This window comes from Abramis brama (genome assembly GCF_963993115.1).
Source record: "Abramis brama genome assembly, chromosome: 1".
Lineage (NCBI taxonomy): Eukaryota > Metazoa > Chordata > Actinopteri > Cypriniformes > Leuciscidae > Abramis > Abramis brama.
The window spans coordinates 4,651,889-4,670,356 of NC_139963.1; the positions used below are offsets into that span (position 1 = coordinate 4,651,889).

Sequence of the window (18,468 nt, forward strand, 5' to 3'; positions counted from 1 at the left end):
GAGAGTGCTAAAATACAAACTACCACAAACATAACAAAAAATCAATACTACAGTATATGTGCACATAAGTGTACAGTGTGGCGCTTATCCAAGAACTACATTAAACACCACAGAGAAGTGCTGTGTGAAACAAGTGTGCTAAAAACCTCCGCTTTTCAGAAAGAGTGGATGTGGGGAGTGCAATACGTGAGCAATGAACTCTAACAGCAGTCATCAAACTGCTGAAAACAATGTTTCCAGAACACTGAAATACTGACTGGTGTGGCCTTGAATCTGTGATGTGAGGTAAGTGGGCAGTGCATTCATGTCACAGTGAATCAGTTTCAATCGGTTTATTTTCATCTTAAAGCAATAGTTCATCCATAAATGAAAGCTGTCATACTTGCCCTTGCATGACTGCAAAATAAGGGCGATCAAGATCAGGCGCCAGTTTCATAAACACAGGCATTATGTTAAGACTGTCTGACTGACCAAATAGCAGTTAGCCAAGAGGCAAGCAGTCTTACTTTTCAGTATCAAATTAGGCCAATCTACTTTATGTAACTTAATATGAACAATCACAAAAAATTAGGGATGCACGATATATCGGCCATCATATCGGTATCGGCCAATATATGTTCATTTTTAATGTTATCGTTATCAGCCCAATACGAAAATTTGTCCGATATATTAAAGCCGATAAATAATGTATTATTTCCTTCAGCTGAGACACTTCAGATGCGCACTGTTCAACATGATGGATCTGAATTGCTTGAAATACGATTAGAATCACTTCAAAAAAGTGCAACAGTCTGTCATATCGGCTACATAAAATTATAATGAGAACATCATAATTGTGTGTTTGGGACATGGATTTTAATGGCGAGACTTTTGCTTTTGTAATCAAGCTTTCAAAAATTATATAAAAATTTTAATTTAGATTTATCGGCCAATAAATCAGTTATCAGCCTTCAAATATAAAGATGTATCGGTATCGGCCAAAATTTTCATATCGATGCATCCCTACAAAAAGTTGATGATTAACTTGTAAGACAAGTTTTATTTAGTTTAAAACTCTTTTATCGCCCTGAATCCTTCATGCTGTCTGTACATTACTCTGCTTATTACACGATTGCTTATTACTTAATATTCAACAATATTCAATTTTGAAATTACTTAAATTTCATCGTATAGCCTCACATAACTTGGAATATAGAGGCACAAGTCATACACACTATACTTTCATTATAACTTCAAGTGATTGTTTCTTTTTGGATCTTGTTAGTAAAAAAATCAGTCATAGTGGTTTGGATCAACATGAGGTTGGGTGTATGGCAGTTTTCATTTGCGGGTAAACTATCACTTTAAATCAACTGCTGTCAATGATCTGAAAGTTCTCAGGGTTTTAACACTTTGCCTACATCAGGGCTATAAGTTGAAGAACTTCTGGTGCTTTTTGTGTGTGTAAATCACACTGAACATTTGTCCTGAGAAAACAATAGGGAAGAGCATCTCAAAATAAGCCCGTTTCATTAGTGCATTTCACTTATCCTGATCATCTCTTACAGAGAAATCTCATTTCAAACGCCTGTACATACAGTAGTTCTGCATCTGTCAACATCTGTCCATCAGATCCAGAACATGAGCAAGACAGGGTTGACAATCACATAACCTTTTAAATATTATAGCTCTGTTCCAAACCCTAGTGAGGGAATGCCTTGCTATAGATCTGAAACTCAGCCTTGAACTGATCCGTACTGAAGTGAAACAGAGCAACACTGTACTCAATAGAGTTTGACGTTAGCATGTTGCTAAGCTAACGCAACAATACTTCTAATAAGCAAAACAACAAATACCACAAACAAATATTGCCTAAAACAATTCCTTACTATCCAGACATTTCAGCAATGATTACAGTTACCATAATGTTAAAACTATCCACTTTTCCTGTTCCTCTTTCCTTTTCAATCCCTCCCCAATCAAACCAACTCCCAATGGATAAAAGTCCCACTCTACTGTAATTTTTTCTTCTGTATATGTCCCTCAGTAAGTATAACTGACATTTAAGGTGTATTTTTCCCTGCCTATTAAGATGATAGGAAAGGCTCCGGCATCCTGCAACCTTACATAGGACGAGCAATTTGGAGAATGGATGGATGGATTCTTTTATTTTTCAGTGAGCTTGTTAACGGTCCGTGAAGGACACATGCAATGCTTCTTAGTTTGGCGTTTTCATGTTGGAGGCGCGGAAACCAGACAGAAACCCATTATAATCGGTGATGCTGTCTACACCGGATGCGGTGCGACACGACAAGTGTCCGAACAGTAAACGTCTGCCCCTTTCTATTCAAGCATCCGGTGTTAAAATGCTGGTCAGTTCACTAGGTTTTGGAACAGATCCACATCTTCATCGCTTTGCAGATGCTTTAAACTTAGCTCTTGCTATTCTTGTTCAAATGTCGTCCCAAAACATGGATAAATTGTGCTGGAAGAGAACCACAATCTGGCTACACGCCGTTATGAAGCGTCACACTGGGTCTGTTACAGTCAGCTACAGTAAAGTTTTATCATTCAACAAAACCCAGATGTTCTGAGATATGGAAGGAGCCATTATGAATGTACACGGTCTATATTACGTTATAATATTCACTTAAAGAATACAGCAGGACACTTACACAGTGAACAACACTGTCACCTGACCACATACACACACAGCACGCCCAATTGCACGTGTCTATTTACTAGAAAAGCAATCAGACTTCAATAATAAGCCACTTTTGGTACAATTGCAAAATTGATATCAAACTATTTTTTTTTGTTCATATAAATAACAGGTTTTTTTTCTGTTTTCGTTTTCCGGAAAGAAAAACAACAACGTTTTTTTAGTTGAAGTAAGACATCAGAAACCCTTTTGCTAACGATTCAACAATAAAGCCTGTGTTAAGTTGCTTCTGGAAATTAAATGCGACCAGCCCATCCATATAAAGCACAGAACAACAAAACTACAGCTCTACGACTGAACAAAGCTATGATCAACACTTTACCAACACGGTTTACCAACTAAAAGCAAATAAATGCCTCATCTTTGCAATGTTTTTTAGGAAAGACTTGTCATGTCTGCAAAAGATGAACGTCACCTGCCAGACTCTCCCATGCATAAAAACTGTAGTTTATTGCCTCTCCTGCTCATATTCCTCAGAATATAACTTGTAAACATCATTCCACTAATGGAATTGAACTCAACAGGAAAGAAATTTGATAACTGAAAATAATTGTTACTTGCTTTGTGAATTACAAGATCCTTACTTCTTATACCATTTCTGTTAGAACAGTGAATACCTTCAGTTTTTCCCATCAGTATATCAGACAGCGGACAATAACAAGCACAGGCGACTCACGTTGGAGCTGAACTGGACCCAAACATGTAAAGTTAGTCAACTTTCTTCCGTGGGAAAAGAAAAATGAGAGTTTTTGCAAATGTCCAGGCTCTTTTCCATACGATGAAAGCATACAGTTACCATATCTCACATGGCCCTAAAAGGATTAAGAAAAGTACCATGAAAGGATATGACTTTTGCATCACAACATCTGATAATACACATGATAGTTTTCCATCAGGAACACACACAAATTCAAGTGGTTCTTCATTAAATATTAACTTCATCAGTGCTTGCACATCAGAGGTCTTCACGGGTCCACTTCGACTCGAAAACCTTTTAGTTGCCCCGGTCTCAGGTCATTTTAAATAAATGTGCTTTTACCGAATGGACCAAAGAAGACTAAAACTCTTTTAAAATGTGCCAAATTTTCATTATTAGTTTTGTGCGCTTAACAATATTGAGAATATTACTCAAGTCAATCTGTTCTTCTGTGTGTAAATGCTTATTTTCTTATTAATATTAACATTAATATTGTAATATTATGTGTGATGAACTGTTGCCAGGTATTGATTACAAAAAAAACCCCATCTAAATGCAGGTGATGCCAAACTAATCACAAACAATTAAGCCATAAATGTATAATTTCTTGTTTTTCTTCAAACAAAACAATGTGTGAAATCCCGAAAATACATATTCTGCACATTTTTTAAGTATAATCTGGGAACATGGCTTCCGTAAATGGATTGGAGAATGAACTTCATCTACAAATGAGAAGAGATGGGCATACTTTAAAAGCTACAAGTGTTTCTTCATTTTCAACCTGTCAAAGATGACAGTCACCACTAGCCACTGGCGTACAGGGATGCAAGCATGTGAAACCCTGGGTCTAATATTATTGGGTTTTTCTTTTTTAAAATGTATTTATGCATGTTGTGTTTGGGTAGGAAGTATTGAGTATTTGGGTAGGAACGAGGCATTTATATAGCGCTTTCATATGTACTACTGTACACCCACAGCGCTTTACAATCATATCAGGGACCCGGGAAGATCTCTAATGCACATATTTGACTTTGGTGTGCCTAGATGTTCCTCGTCAGGTCTGATGTCAGTGACGAATGCTATCAGTTCTTGTGTGTCTTCAATCACAGGCTGTTTACATGTTGAAGAGTGACTTTTCTGATCCAGTCACTGTATGCTTTCTCTGTATGGAAAAATAAACCAGCACAAAAACTTCTCCTTTTGTGTTCTATGGACCAAGTAACACAGGCTTAGTACCAAACAACGGTGACTAAAAAACAACTTTTAAAATAATTTTTGGGTTAAGCTCAAGTCGGTGTAATATTCTAATTAATGAAATATTGATACAAATTGAATCTCTAAAAAAATGATGATAAGTCCTTTATCTTTTTCTGAGAGATTTTAGTGTTGTCCGTTTACATTTGTATGGTCAAAGAGTAGATTTCTGAATGTTTTAGTGTGAATCTGATTACTGAAATGTTGATAAAAAAATGTTGGGTAACACTTTATTTTACAGTGTCCTTGTTACATATGTTACATGTACTTACCATAGTAATAACAGTAAATTATGCAGAATTACATACATCTAACCCTCAACCAAACCCTAGCCCTATAGTAAGTACATGTAGTTAATTAATATTACTCAGTACTTAAATATATAATTACAGTGTAACACTGACACCTTAAAATAAAGTGTAACCAAATGTTGTTCATTAACAACAAAGGTGGCAATTGACGGATTAATCTCTAAATAGAAATAATAAGTCCTTTATCTTTTTCTGAGAGATTCTGTCTACACTTTTATGGTCGTAGAGTAGATTTCTGAATAGATTTGAGCATGAGTAAACCTGTGCCTGATGGATCCCCTTCCAGAACGGCGGCGGGTCAGTGCATTAAGACCGTGCTTGTGTTTTGGACTTGACGATGGTGATGACGCTGGTGGTGGCCACTTTCGTGACGGGACCCCTGTGGGCCACAGTCCTGGCGAAGCTCTGGAGAGCCTCATATTTGGAGCGCAGCAGGTCGAGCTCAGCTTTAATGCTGGCGTTCTCCGAGACCAGCTTCTCCACCTCGTGCTGGAGCTCGATCTTCTGCTTCTCCAGCTCCTCCTTCTGCGTCACACGCTTCACGCGACAGCTGGCGGCGTAGCCTCGATTTTTCAGCGTGCGTCGACGCTGTTTCAACTGCAGGATTTCATCTTTGGTCAGGCCGCGCAAGTGCTGGTTCAGCTCTCGCACAGACATGGACACCAGTTCATCATCCGTGAGACTCGTGCCATTCTCACCTGGCTCTCGCTTCACCTGCACATCAAGTCAAGTCACCTTCATTTATACAGTGCTTTTAACTATATAGATGGATTCAAAGCAGCTTTACAGTGATAATAAGTAATTACAGTAACAGAGAATGCAAAGTTAGTTGCAAAGTCACTTTATAGTCAGTAGAATGTCTGTTGGAGGAGCATCACAATGAAGAGTTTGCAGATATTAAGCAGACTACTAATACTCTAACTTTGCAACTACATGTCAACTAACTTTCATTAGAGTATTAGTAGAGTGTCTGCTAACTCTTTATTGTGATGTTCCCCAACAGACATAAGTAACTTTGCGAGAACACGTCAACGTATTCTAACCCTAACCGTACCAGTCTACTAATACTCTACTTTCTGCTTTGAGAGTTAGTTGACAAGTAGGTGCAATGTTACTTATAGTCAACAAAATGTGTTAAAGGGACCGTCAAAATAAAGTGAAACCGAATTATATGAAGGGATTGGAAAGCCACTGCTCCGCCATGTTTTCAGAGATGGCTTGCTGTAATGGTCTCGGTCTTAAACCTTGACAAAATAGGTTATATATTGAAGCAAAGTCTCGTATTAATTTCCCCAATTAATTTCCTTCCTCCAACATTTACATGACAGCAGAACTTAAAGATTTGAACACATCTATTACTATGAATTTTGTGCTGATTTCGATCCCCATCTTTACATGATTTATCTTTCTCCTTTGTGCTTTATTTAGGCACTTATGTCATTTGTAATGTTGTCTGGCTTTTTTTTCTCTTTTTTTTTAGGGGGGGGGGGGGGGGGTATGGTTGTTTATGTTTGTTAACTTTTGTTGTTCTTATAAAACTAATAAAAACAATATTGAGAGATAAAACCCCATAGGAAAATCTCAAAAGACCTAGCGGCGAATTAAGACTTCCGGGTTCTGACGTCATACATGAACTAACAATGAACAATTGACAATTAATTGATGTTAAATTCATCATTTTCTAACACATTTTTAAAACATTTGAATTTGTTAACCAACATGCACTAATTTGGACAATGAATAAAAGTTTTTATTAACTAATATTAACAAAGATTTAGAATAAAAGCTGTAAAAAACATGATTGCTTCGTTTCCTGTTACTAATAGAAAATATGATTAAATTGTGTGATTTAATACTTTTCTTCTGCGGTCTTAAGCTTTGAATTGTGATTTGGAGACACTTGCGTTTGAAACATCGTCTGGTCATACAGTACCTTGAGTGCTTTGTTTCCCTTGTTTGTAGTAGTCATACCACGAGAGCCGCTCTCCACTGCCCCGCTCAACAGGTCTGAGAAAACAACAGAGATACGGTCACACACTTCTCAGATCATCAAGCTCACAACTGTGTTCAAAAGTTCATCGAAATACATGCAATGAATTGCTATGTAAATCTGTTCTACTTTAGTGATGTTCTATTGCATCATTCGCTAAGTGAAAAAAAAGCTTAAAAAGTAATTGTACATCTCTTCTCAACAAGCCCCGCTATTTAGGGTATCATTCATGTCAAATCACTAACCGTAAGTATGAGCAACATTAGTGGGGTGTATATGACCAAATCTTATTTCACGATATGAGTCATTTTATTTCACATTAAAGATTGTTATTTTTGCTTTAAATAAGGTTTTAATATACATTTTTTTATATTTTTGATTCTCGTCAATAATTTTAATTTCACAAAAAACTAATACTTGCATAACCATGGCGTAACAGTACCAAGAACGGGAAGAAATAATGTGGGCCTGAACTGTGATAATATGTACCGTTTCCGTTGCTTGCCTTGAATAGCATTACTACACTGCAAAAAATGCTTTTCTTACTTAGTATTTTTGTCTTGTTTCCAGTCCAAATATCAAACATTTCTTAAATCAAGATGCATTTACTCAAGTAGTAAAATTACATAAGATATTGAGTCTTGTTTTTGGGGAAATTAATCAAAATTAAGTGAGTTTTTGCTGAAAACAATCAAAATGATCTGTCAATGGGGTGAGAAAAATAATTTCGTTTCTGTTTAAATTAAGATTTTTTTTCTCACCCTATTGGCAGATCATTTTGCTTTTTTTAAGCATCAACTCACTTAACTTTGATTAATTCCCCCTGAAAACAGGACTTAATATCTTATGTCATTTTACTCATCTAGATTTTAGATATTTGGACTGGAAACAAGACAAAAATACTAAGTAAGAAAAGCATTTTTTGCAGTGAAAAGAGAAGAATCACTAATCCTGTTGCTTTGGGTGGACGATATACCTGTAGACACAATAAACCAGTAGAAATGTGTTAAATGGTAGACATTTTTGATTATAGTCTCCATCACAGTTACACTACATGATGGCACATGCTGTGGGGGACCAAAAACTTGGTCTATAAATCAAAGATGCTTGCATGTAATCATATGAAACTCTGCACACATATAGATCTCATCGGGCCGAACAACTTTCGTTGTTCAATATACCCATAATAATAAAAAAAATAGACATGATACATTTTTTTTTTATTAGTGTAATAATTAAATTAATAAAAATATAAAAAAGACCTTGAGATTAAAAACTGTCCTTAAGCAAAAGATAACTTCGCACTCATTTTAAAGTGACCTATCCATGACATGAAATCCATCTAAATTTAAATGATCTCATGGATGTGGCTGTTGTGGTTCACGGTCATAGTGCTGCAGTAAATGTGGCGTATTCAGATGACTCTGATGTGGTTCTTTTGCATATCGTGTTTTAAATTCAAATTGCCCGTCGTGCACAGATACCCTAAAGGCACCGGGGTGGTGGTGCCACCGGCTTGGGCCCGTCATCGCTGCTCGCAGCTATATTTTAACATTTATTTTATACAGACAAGTACAAGTCAACAAGCAATCTAAAAATCAGAGTCAGCAAACAGGCAAAAGACAATTCTCAATTCAAACAATCTCAGCCTGCAGGAGCCAATGAGACATCATTCCTACACACACACACACACACACACACACACACACACACACACACACACACACACACACACACACACACACACACACACACACACACACACACACACACACACACACACATATACGCTCCCAAAATATCTCAGAAATAAAACAAAACAGAGACAAAACTCTAGGGTTTAAACAGGCAAGGCACAGCAATAGAAAGCGGTTACTGCAAACAACCAAAAGTGTCTCAGAAGCACCAAACTGCTGCCATCTGGGAAGATAACAACTAAAAAGCAACAACACACACTGAACTGAAGCACCAAGAATTTACTCATTGTGAATTAAATTCTTCTGTGGGGATGAAACTGAAGCAGATGTGTCACAGTGGGGATGTTGTCACACAGGCAGATATATTCTTCTCTCTCTACACACACACACACACACACACACACACACACACACACCTTCTGCAGGGCCCAGTTTTATGCTGGGCGTCCTCTCTGACTGCAGCTGTGGAGAAAGGTGTGCTACATTTGATTAAATCTTGATGGACTTGCACAATCAAATGTCCAACACCATCAGTGAAGGATGCAAGGACAACTGACAGACTCCTCTTAGAGTGTAAGAAGACCTCAAGTACCCGGGAAGAACAGGACTTCTCATTGGTCCACAGGCAGTTTCTGCCCATTTTGAGATTAATAATCCCTAAGGTTTAGGACCCGGACCACCATAACAATACCGTAGGACCTTTTGGATGTAGGTTACAGCAGTGTTAGCTGAAACAAAGACAGATCACAATGATCCATCCAAATACATTCATAACTATTTTTGAAAACCTTCACATCATATCCATTTCCACATCCAGACCTTAAAACTGATGTAAACTAAAACACATTCATTTCATACTTATTCAGAGAAATAAGTATTTTCAGTGATCGCTATTTGTATTACATCTTGCCATGAACCTTTCATGAACCTACTTTGCTGAGAGAGAAACAGATGCATGTATGTGAGGATATATCATATATTGTGTTAAAAAAAATAGTTCCAGTCTGTTTTTAGTTTTGTATGCAGCCATATATATATATATGTTTAATTTACAACCCACAGATGTCAAAATTACCCTGTAACTACATTGCACAAGAACATATTTTGCCAGAAATGTGGTGATAACTTTTATATACAACAGACGTACAATTTTTGCCTGGAATATATTAACAGAATAGTTAGTTTTAAAATAATTACATTATAAATAATTTGCTTGTATATCTGGTTGTACCCCTTTATTACCCAAAACTTAATTATTGTTCCCTTATACCTACACGGAGGTACACTATAATTACAGAAACGTACACCGTAATTTCGGTTTACTTACGAAGTTCTTTGCAGGTTGTATATCTGCTTGTTACCCCTTTATTACCAAAAACTTAACATATTGTTCCCTTATACCTACAAGGAAGTACACTATAATTACAGAAACGTACACCGTAATTTCGGTTTACTTACGCAGTTGTTTGCGGGTCGTAATATAAAGTGTTACCGAACCTTCTACTCCCATCAGCGCTTCTATTGGTCTTGCACTAATTTGCCCGTTTAGTAAATCCGGCCCTTAAGGAAATACTTTCCTACGGCTGTGAAACAATTAATCACGATTAATTGCATCCAAGATAAAAGTTTGTCATTAGGAAATACGCGAGATAAGAAATTAGAACCTTGATCCGTTAGGTCCGTTTACGGTAACCCAAAAGTCGTGAAGAAATTCGTAAGAGCTTTTGTCACTGTTTTACCAGTTATAATCCTTAACGGAATAGCTTCTGGATACCGAGTAGCAACACACATGATCGTCAATAAATACTGACAACCGGATTTAGTGCGGGAAATTGGACCCACACAATCCACAAGAACACGTTCAAACGGTTCACCAACTGCAGGTATAGGACAGAGAGGAGCAGGCGGCAGGAGCTGGTTAGGTTTTCCAGCCACCTGACAGATATGGCATGTTTTACAATACTACGAGACATCAGTTTTTAACCCTAACCAAAATAGATGTTGGAGCACCCAGTTATAAGTTTTGGTTATCCCAATGAGTCCAGACCAAAAATGTCGGAATTCCAAGGGCACCACAATTGACCTATCGGTAAGCCCCTCCTCTCGAACGCAGGTGAGCCAATGGCAGTTGAGAATCAGTTGCACGGGTACTGGAACGCGGACATCTTTAGGTTTTAGCGCCATAGAGAAACATTGGAAGAACCAAAGCTCTCATCGGTTTGATGGTGTTTATGCTACAAAAATGGTAAAACTATGTGCCTGAGGTACTTGTAACACTGATTCCATGTATCCTGAGAGGATGGGCAATGGAATTTATTTTATTCCATTTCCTAAACCCAAACAAGACAGAGCAAAGTGTCTGCTTTGGATTAAGCTGTGCATTAACCTCAAAAGAGAAAAGGAACTATAGAACCGTGAACTGTCGCAGAATTTGGAAGGTTGAAGTATGCTTTGTGCTATAATCACTTGTATTTTATGTATCTTATAAACTTTATTTCTTTATCATTCATGGCACCCTAGACACCAATATTTTAACAATTCATAAGATTTTGGTGTGAAGATAAAGGTTAGGATTAGGATTTTTTCCCCCGGTAGTATTACAGCACCCTGTGTTTATTAGCAGTGTGTTGTTTGCTTTAGGAAACTGATAGAATGCTTGAACCTGAATGAAAACACTGAGTTAAGGCATTAACAAGAGGGCAGGTGAATACATGAAGAGAAACAGAAATGAGGAGAAATAAAAGAACAAATAGAGCAAGGGAACATGGGGGGAGGGGGGGTGGTTAGAGGAAACAGCCTTGTGAAAAATGCATCCTCAGCACATTTGGGCTAGCTTGCAAAATGAAGGGTAAAAAACCCTGATCTCAGCAAGGACCCCAACCAAGGCACCAATTAGGAAGTTGTGTAGCTGAACTTAAATGACTAGAGCATTCATTTCCAACCTTCAAACCTTGGCAGCATTCATAAATTTAGAGGATGCAATGATGCAATGATACATAAATTACAGTATGCATACATATGATAAATGCTGAGCTAACAAAAGCGCTGTGGCCTTGTGTCCCTGTGTCATGTGTTAATGATTGCTTTCCTTTACCGAGGCCTCAGGGATTAGTCCACAGATGGATGCCATTGGGCCGACTATGCTAAAGAAACACCGACCTGCCCCATTTACCTGTCCTCTACAGCACAATGTGACCCATCAATAAAATAAAACACTGAAGATACACACAGCTCTCTGGAATACCTGATTTTTTTATGAAGTATTTCTTTATAACGAGCGTAAAACCACTTAACACTCTCTCGTATCACTCCATGATTGCTTCTCACATAATAAATAAAGGAGCATGAAACAAATCTGCACATTAATAAATAATAAAGTCATTATTTGATTATTGCTGCTTTGAAACAATCTGTATTGTAAAAAGTGCTATATAACTAAAGGTGACTTGACATTATACTAATTTAATTGGGTATTTAATAATAATAATAATAATAATAATAATAAATTATATTATAATACTATATGTTATAATAAAAGAGTATTAATAGAATAGTTATTATTATAACAATAATAATTAGTATTATCATGATTATTATTATTATTTTATTTTACAGAGCAACAGTAAAATCACAATGCTAGTATTTATGGTCGTCCTAATTTCTTTGCTTTCAAACGTTAAAACCAGCTCTTATTTTGGCGGGAAATACCGTAGGAAGACCTTAAAGGGTCATGAACCTCCAAAACACATTTTTTTAAGATGTGAACAGATATGTACAGGCTGCATATTATTGAAAACACTAAAAGCACTCATAAATTGTATTAATAAGTGGAAATTGGTTATTTTTCAGAGCAATTTCATTCTTCCAGGTTGAAAAGCAAAGTCGAAGTAATGTCACTAAATGTGAGGTAGAAGCGTGCCTTCGGTGTGTGTGACTGGCTGTGGGAACGATTCTACATTTGTCAGTCAGCTGGGTTTGAGCCGTTCTCTGAATTTATTCATGAGAAAGAGCTTGTTCAATGCAATCACTGGATTTATCTGACCTTGTGACGTGAGACAGCTAGCAGACGGTCGGTTTAGCCAGTCTGTCTGCTTCCTGACCTGAGCCCCAGTTAGTCAAGTTTAACTCAAAGACTATGTGCCACATTACTAGAGAGAAAGAATGAAAAAAATAAATAATAATTCACCAAAAATGAACCCTATATTATTTTGCGGACACCACTTAGACAGCCAGCCGTTGAGGACAGTCTACTGACCATCTAATCACTCCTGCGAACAGGAAGGGGGCCAGAGCAAATTACAGTGTCTGACATCGTGCTTGCGAGTTCACACACCACTTTAACGTTAATTTTAGTGATCTCCGACTGGCGGAGTCGAACATCACTTTTAAATTTGCTTTGATGTCAGGCGCTCTGGCTCCCGGCAAACATGTGACTATGGTGGCTGGTGTCTCTATTTTCACGTTCTGTGTAATAGAATCGCCAATAACTAGGGCACAATCAACAGGATTCTCAGTGGGTGTTTCACTGAGCGGGGAGAATCTGTTTGATGCTGTAATCGGAACGGAAGAGCGTTGTTTTGTCCCGCGAATACAGCGCCTCACCGTCACCCAGTTGACCTGCTGCACGGGCTCTACTTCAGCCGGAACCGAACAATGTACAGTTCTCACTATGCTAGTCGCATCCAAAGCAGTATCTAAAGCCCTTACACTCTTACTATTAACCTCGATTAAAGTTTGGATGCGTGTCTCTAGTTCTGAAATCTTCTCCGTCAGCCTGACTATCTCCCTGCATTTATCACATGTGTAGCCCTCACCGCTGACAGAGAATGCTATACTATACGTGTGGCAGGCAGTGCAAGTGACAATAACAGGAGAAGACATGGCTCACCGTGTTTGTTTACTGACCCGACTCACCACAGTTGTTTGATGGACTCGTAAAAAAGTCCATCAAAAGTCCATCAGCGCGCGAGAGAAAAAAAATGGTAAGCACAGATGGCAGGTTAACAGGTTAGCGAAATGCTAACGCATATGCTGATTTAGATTAAAGCTAGCGATGTCAGATTAATGTGACAGACAATATAGATATATTGTGATAATTAAGTTATATTAAGAAGCAAGGAAAGATAGAAAAAAGAGATTAAAAACAAAGCTAGGTTATATGGAGCAATCAGCAACAAACCCAATCCACTCAGGAAGACAGGAAATCGATGTGCAACAGAAGAAAGGAAATCATTGAGGTTTGGAATGACATGAGTATAAGTAAATGATGACAGAATGATAATTTTTGGGTAAAGCAAGCCTTTAAACCCCATTAGCCCATCCCTAGTGCTGCCCATGATACAGAGCACAGCTAGAGAGAAGTACAGTGAACGATCATTATGGAAATAGACATTTAGTGAAAGCCATCATCAGGTTTCAGGATACTAATGTACATGCAAGTCATGTTCTAACCTGCTGACCTCTCAGAAGCCCTGATGCCCCTTAATGAAGACTGCCACTGGCTTAGCAACCCTGCATTTCATTTCATGCATGATCAGCACCTCTCTCTCTGATCTGCCTCATCAAGTACAACCAGAAAAGATAAAAAGAAGAGGAAACGAGTAGTTTTATGCAGATCTAATCATCTCTCCCTTCACCAGAGTCAAGTCAATTATCAAACAAGCTCCGTGTGTCGAGCACCATTTAACTGCAAATTAAAAATCAGACTGGGCCGATGGCTAGGGTTGTGTTTCTTCAAGACGGGCATCAATTTATGCACAGAGGGGCAGGGAAGACATAAACTAGCGGCTATTCAGAGCGTGAAAAGGAGATGCAAATTATTCTGAAGTTTCAGCGCCATTAACAGTCAATAACCCAACGGAAGCAATGTTGATAGATAGACAGTGATAGAGGAGTGGCGCTGGCCAAAAACATCTCGAGAAGTGTTCTCTCAAAGCCAACCCTGCTTACAATGCAGGAAAAAAGCCTCATTAGTCAGCTGTAAACACACCGGAGCCCAACTTTTGTGAAGAGATTGAATTTGAGAGCTCAATGAAAGGTAGATTCATTATTGACATTTGGAGACACCCTCAAACACTGTAAAAAAAAAAAAAGATTAGAGTCTCTTTCTAATGCTGTATTGATTTTGCAGGGCTGCACACACGGGTAAGTCTTGGAATGCAAAAAAAGCTTTTATAAACTATAAGATAACATTTATTTGCGGAGTTAAAATACAGGGCAGAAGTAAATCTGGCAAATATTAAATGGCAGGGCCAAAAACCTGAGTTCAAATCAAATGTACTAGAACGGTGTTAGAAAAAAAAAAAAAAAGAGAACAGGACACGAGACGTTTCATTGCTGACTTTAATGAACAAGTCTGAATGACCTGTTGACCAGCTAAAAGAGGTCATCGGCAAAAAAGCACTGATGATCTGTTTAGTGATGTCCATTGTAAAATTCTGCTGGAATGAAAGTGTCAGTGTTCCCTCATGAGGTCGCATCTTCAATTTGCTCCTACGAAAATCTGCGAGCGAAACTTCTCTGACAAACTGTAATAAATACAAACATGAATCTCGACCATATTGTTTGCGATCAAGGTTGGTGAATAAATGCACTCATGCAACCTCTGTGCTACAAGAGAAAGTAAAAACTTAACATTTGAAATGATTGGAATTAATATTAGGAGCCACCGTTTTTCTATTATTATTATATCCGTTTTAGTCCATGCACCACCTACAGGCCTATTAAGTGAAGTGACGTAATAAAATTATATATATTTGGTGTTTTCTCGATACAACACTGAATTTTCATGTTGTTTGGTTCCATTAACAGTTCTTGAACACCTGATTTTTCCTCGATGAAAGTACATGTTACGTGGGGAAAAGAAAAATAATAGTTAAGGAACTGAAAATTAGAATATAGGAACCAAAATGGTTAAATTACTTAAGATTTCCAGGCTTATTCCAGACTAGTTAAAATTAGAATTCAATATATGGTATAATATATATACTTCACTGAAAGTTATTTGTCTTTAAACCCAATTGTTTGTTAAATTCGAGCTCTTCGATGCAGGCTTATTCTGCATTAATCCTACTATACATTATCTTTGAATAAAACATTCTTGCACAGTGTTACGTCTCAAAGAAAGAAAGAAAGAAAAACACATAGCAACAGCAAGAGAAAGACAACTGCGGTAAAAATAAAAAAGACGCTCTCACTTACACTGAGTTTCATCAGACACCCCTCCCAACACCCCCCAAAAACCCTATTGATCTCTCCTGGAGTCCCGAGCGCTGCATTCAGGAGGACCGAGGGACTGTTGTTTCTGCAGAGACCGCATTAGAAACGCAAGATTTCAGGAGCACCTCCTCCACTCATTAAACACTTTCTTTAGGTTGCATCAACTCCTGTCCCAGCAAACCTTCAGCCGATGAATGGTGGATCATTTTGACCAGAAATACCAGTCACAGACAAAGGGAAAGCTGGAATGATGGAAGCATTGACCACAGTACATCTTTCAAATGAATCTACACCCCTGCTGCTTGATGGAGGCGCTCATCTGTTCAGGTGCCATTACATCCAGCTAGATGGGGTTTATGACACAAAAGGGCGTTCTTATTAATGCCAGGCAGATTCAGGCTTGCCCAAAGTCATTGCTGATTAGGTCAAAAGTCTCATTACACAAATTTGTCCAAATACATGAATGTGCACCACACAAAACAACACCTCATTCAAAATCCTCTGAAACCGGGATCATTTTTTGTTGTTCCGTCTTCCAAGCTGAAATTTCAGTATCTTCTTATTTTTGTTATAGCTGTTGAGTAAATGAGTGTGCACAATAAAATCACAATGGCATTTGAATAAAAGGTTGAACTGTGTTCTCAAGACATTTTCATATCATTAGCAGGTCAGGGCAACTAAAATTGTAAAATGTTTTAAATTACAACATTTGTTGACTATTTCTGATATTACAGTTTATATTTGACTTTTTACAGTTGAATGCAGGTTCAATTGTTACAGCTTACATCATATAGTGTGACAATATATGCCACATTATTGGGCATGTGGCTAATGTGTTTAATGATTTTTTTTGTTTTGTTTTTGTTTTGTATGCTTGTTTTTTGTAGCAATACAAAACTCCACAAAATATAATGCCAGATTAGAGCCGTGTTCAAATGTTTATCTCCTATACTGCAAAAAAACAAAAAACAAAAAAAAAAACACATTACATGCATATTTCCTAAATGAATGTGCAATATTTAAAAAGCTTTTAGGCACTTAATTTTTTACAGTCTCTAACCATCAGCTCAATACATATGCTTATTGCAATAAGGAGTGCTGGAGATGCTCAGATATCAGGTATGCGTATCATATTATAACAGCAAGCAATTCAGAAAAGCAGCCATAGATAATTATTAGGATAATGATCAAAAATGTATAATTTAAAATGGAAATCACTTGTGACAGAATTAAAACTCTGCAAAACACACAAGCATTCAAACAGGTCTTTTTTTTAAAGGTCTCTGAAAAACGCTCAGCAACGTTTATTAATCGAAATTATTCGATATTCCCACTAACAATCATGTTTTTGAATGTCATACTGTAAAGCACATGATCATCACGCAAATTTGGAATATAGATCCGGCAAATGATTCCTGAGCTGAGAAAAATTCATAAACCGAGCAGCATTATGATGAATCAGCATCTACGTTCTGATTAAATCTTCTTTCCCTCCGATATTTACCTAGATCTGAAAAACTGCATAATAAAAGAATAAATTCCCCCAATCAGAAATCAATATATCTGAATACATTATCATTGCATATTGATAAACACGCGCGCCTTACCTGGTGCTGAAACACACAGCGCCCTTATGATGAAACAGCAGCTTTGTGCTGGTGTGTGTGTGTGTGTGTGTGTGTAATCCACACATTTTTGCACATCCCCCTAGCTGTCACTATAATACCTCTAATTCACAGCAACACACGCAGGGAATCCCCATAGACTTGCGCGCCTTTGATTTCAATAACGCTTATTAAATATGTTTACGACACAAAGCGGCTCGTTTGCAGCTGTGAATCAAATGCACGTGCGCGTATATAGAGCTGCTTTAGGTATTTATGATATTGATATAATATGACAGTAAGTGGAGGCGTGCATGCACACTCAGCACAACAACACTCTCACACATTTCATGAAACAGTAATCGAGTCGACTCACCTGAACAACAGAAGCCTTTCTCTATGCGCGTGTGGAGTGAGTCCAGAATCCAAAGTGTGTTTGAGTGAAATCAGACGTGTAAATGTGTTATTGTTGCTCGGATTCTCTTTCTCTTGTACTGAAATCATCAGACGTCATATGATGTTTGATCACGTGGCTTCATTCATGTAGGCTCTACGACACCGCTCATTTAAAGGAGCAGTCTTCAATACAATTGTAATCATTAAAATTATACATGTTTGTTTTTAAATAATTCCTCATTCATGATTTATGGAGGGTGCTTCTAAGTAACATCTCAACATACCAGTTTTAATATTTTGTTTTATAATTTATACAAGAAATTACACATTAAATACTGTGTAAATGTCAGTGTAATTGGACAGTCGATTATATGACGATTGAAGTGTCACGCCACTGTTAAGTGACAAAAAAGAATTACAATCAGTGTTTGTTAAAAATGACAATTCAAATTAGCTTCCAAATTGCAAAACACCTTTTTTGGTTAAGCAAAAAAAAAAAAAAAAAAATCAGTGGCATAGCTGGCATGACTTCCTTCAATATGTGTCTTTTTAAAGAGTACATTTTCTCTGTCCATTTAAACAAACTCAAACATTTCTAAT

General features: G+C 37.4%; 1 protein-coding gene across 2 annotated transcripts; it reads right to left on the minus strand.

Moving 5' to 3' along the window:
• Window positions 1-5,172: 5,172 nt before the first annotated feature.
• Window positions 5,173-18,024, minus strand: mafga (v-maf avian musculoaponeurotic fibrosarcoma oncogene homolog Ga). 2 transcript variants are annotated; one of them, XM_084109045.1, is made up of 3 exons: window positions 17,849-18,024; window positions 6,897-6,970; window positions 5,173-5,677 (listed from the first exon to the last, which is right to left on the minus strand). In XM_084109045.1, the coding sequence occupies exons 2-3, from the start codon at window positions 6,930-6,932 to the stop codon at window positions 5,270-5,272; spliced, it is 444 nt and encodes a 147-aa protein (XP_083965171.1). In that variant the 5' UTR covers window positions 6,933-6,970; window positions 17,849-18,024; the 3' UTR covers window positions 5,173-5,269. The 2 variants fall into 2 exon arrangements, with proteins under 2 accessions (XP_083965171.1, XP_083965172.1); XM_084109046.1 differs by lacking the exon at window positions 17,849-18,024 and adding an exon at window positions 17,476-17,505.
• Between the last annotated feature and the right edge of the window lie 444 nt (window positions 18,025-18,468).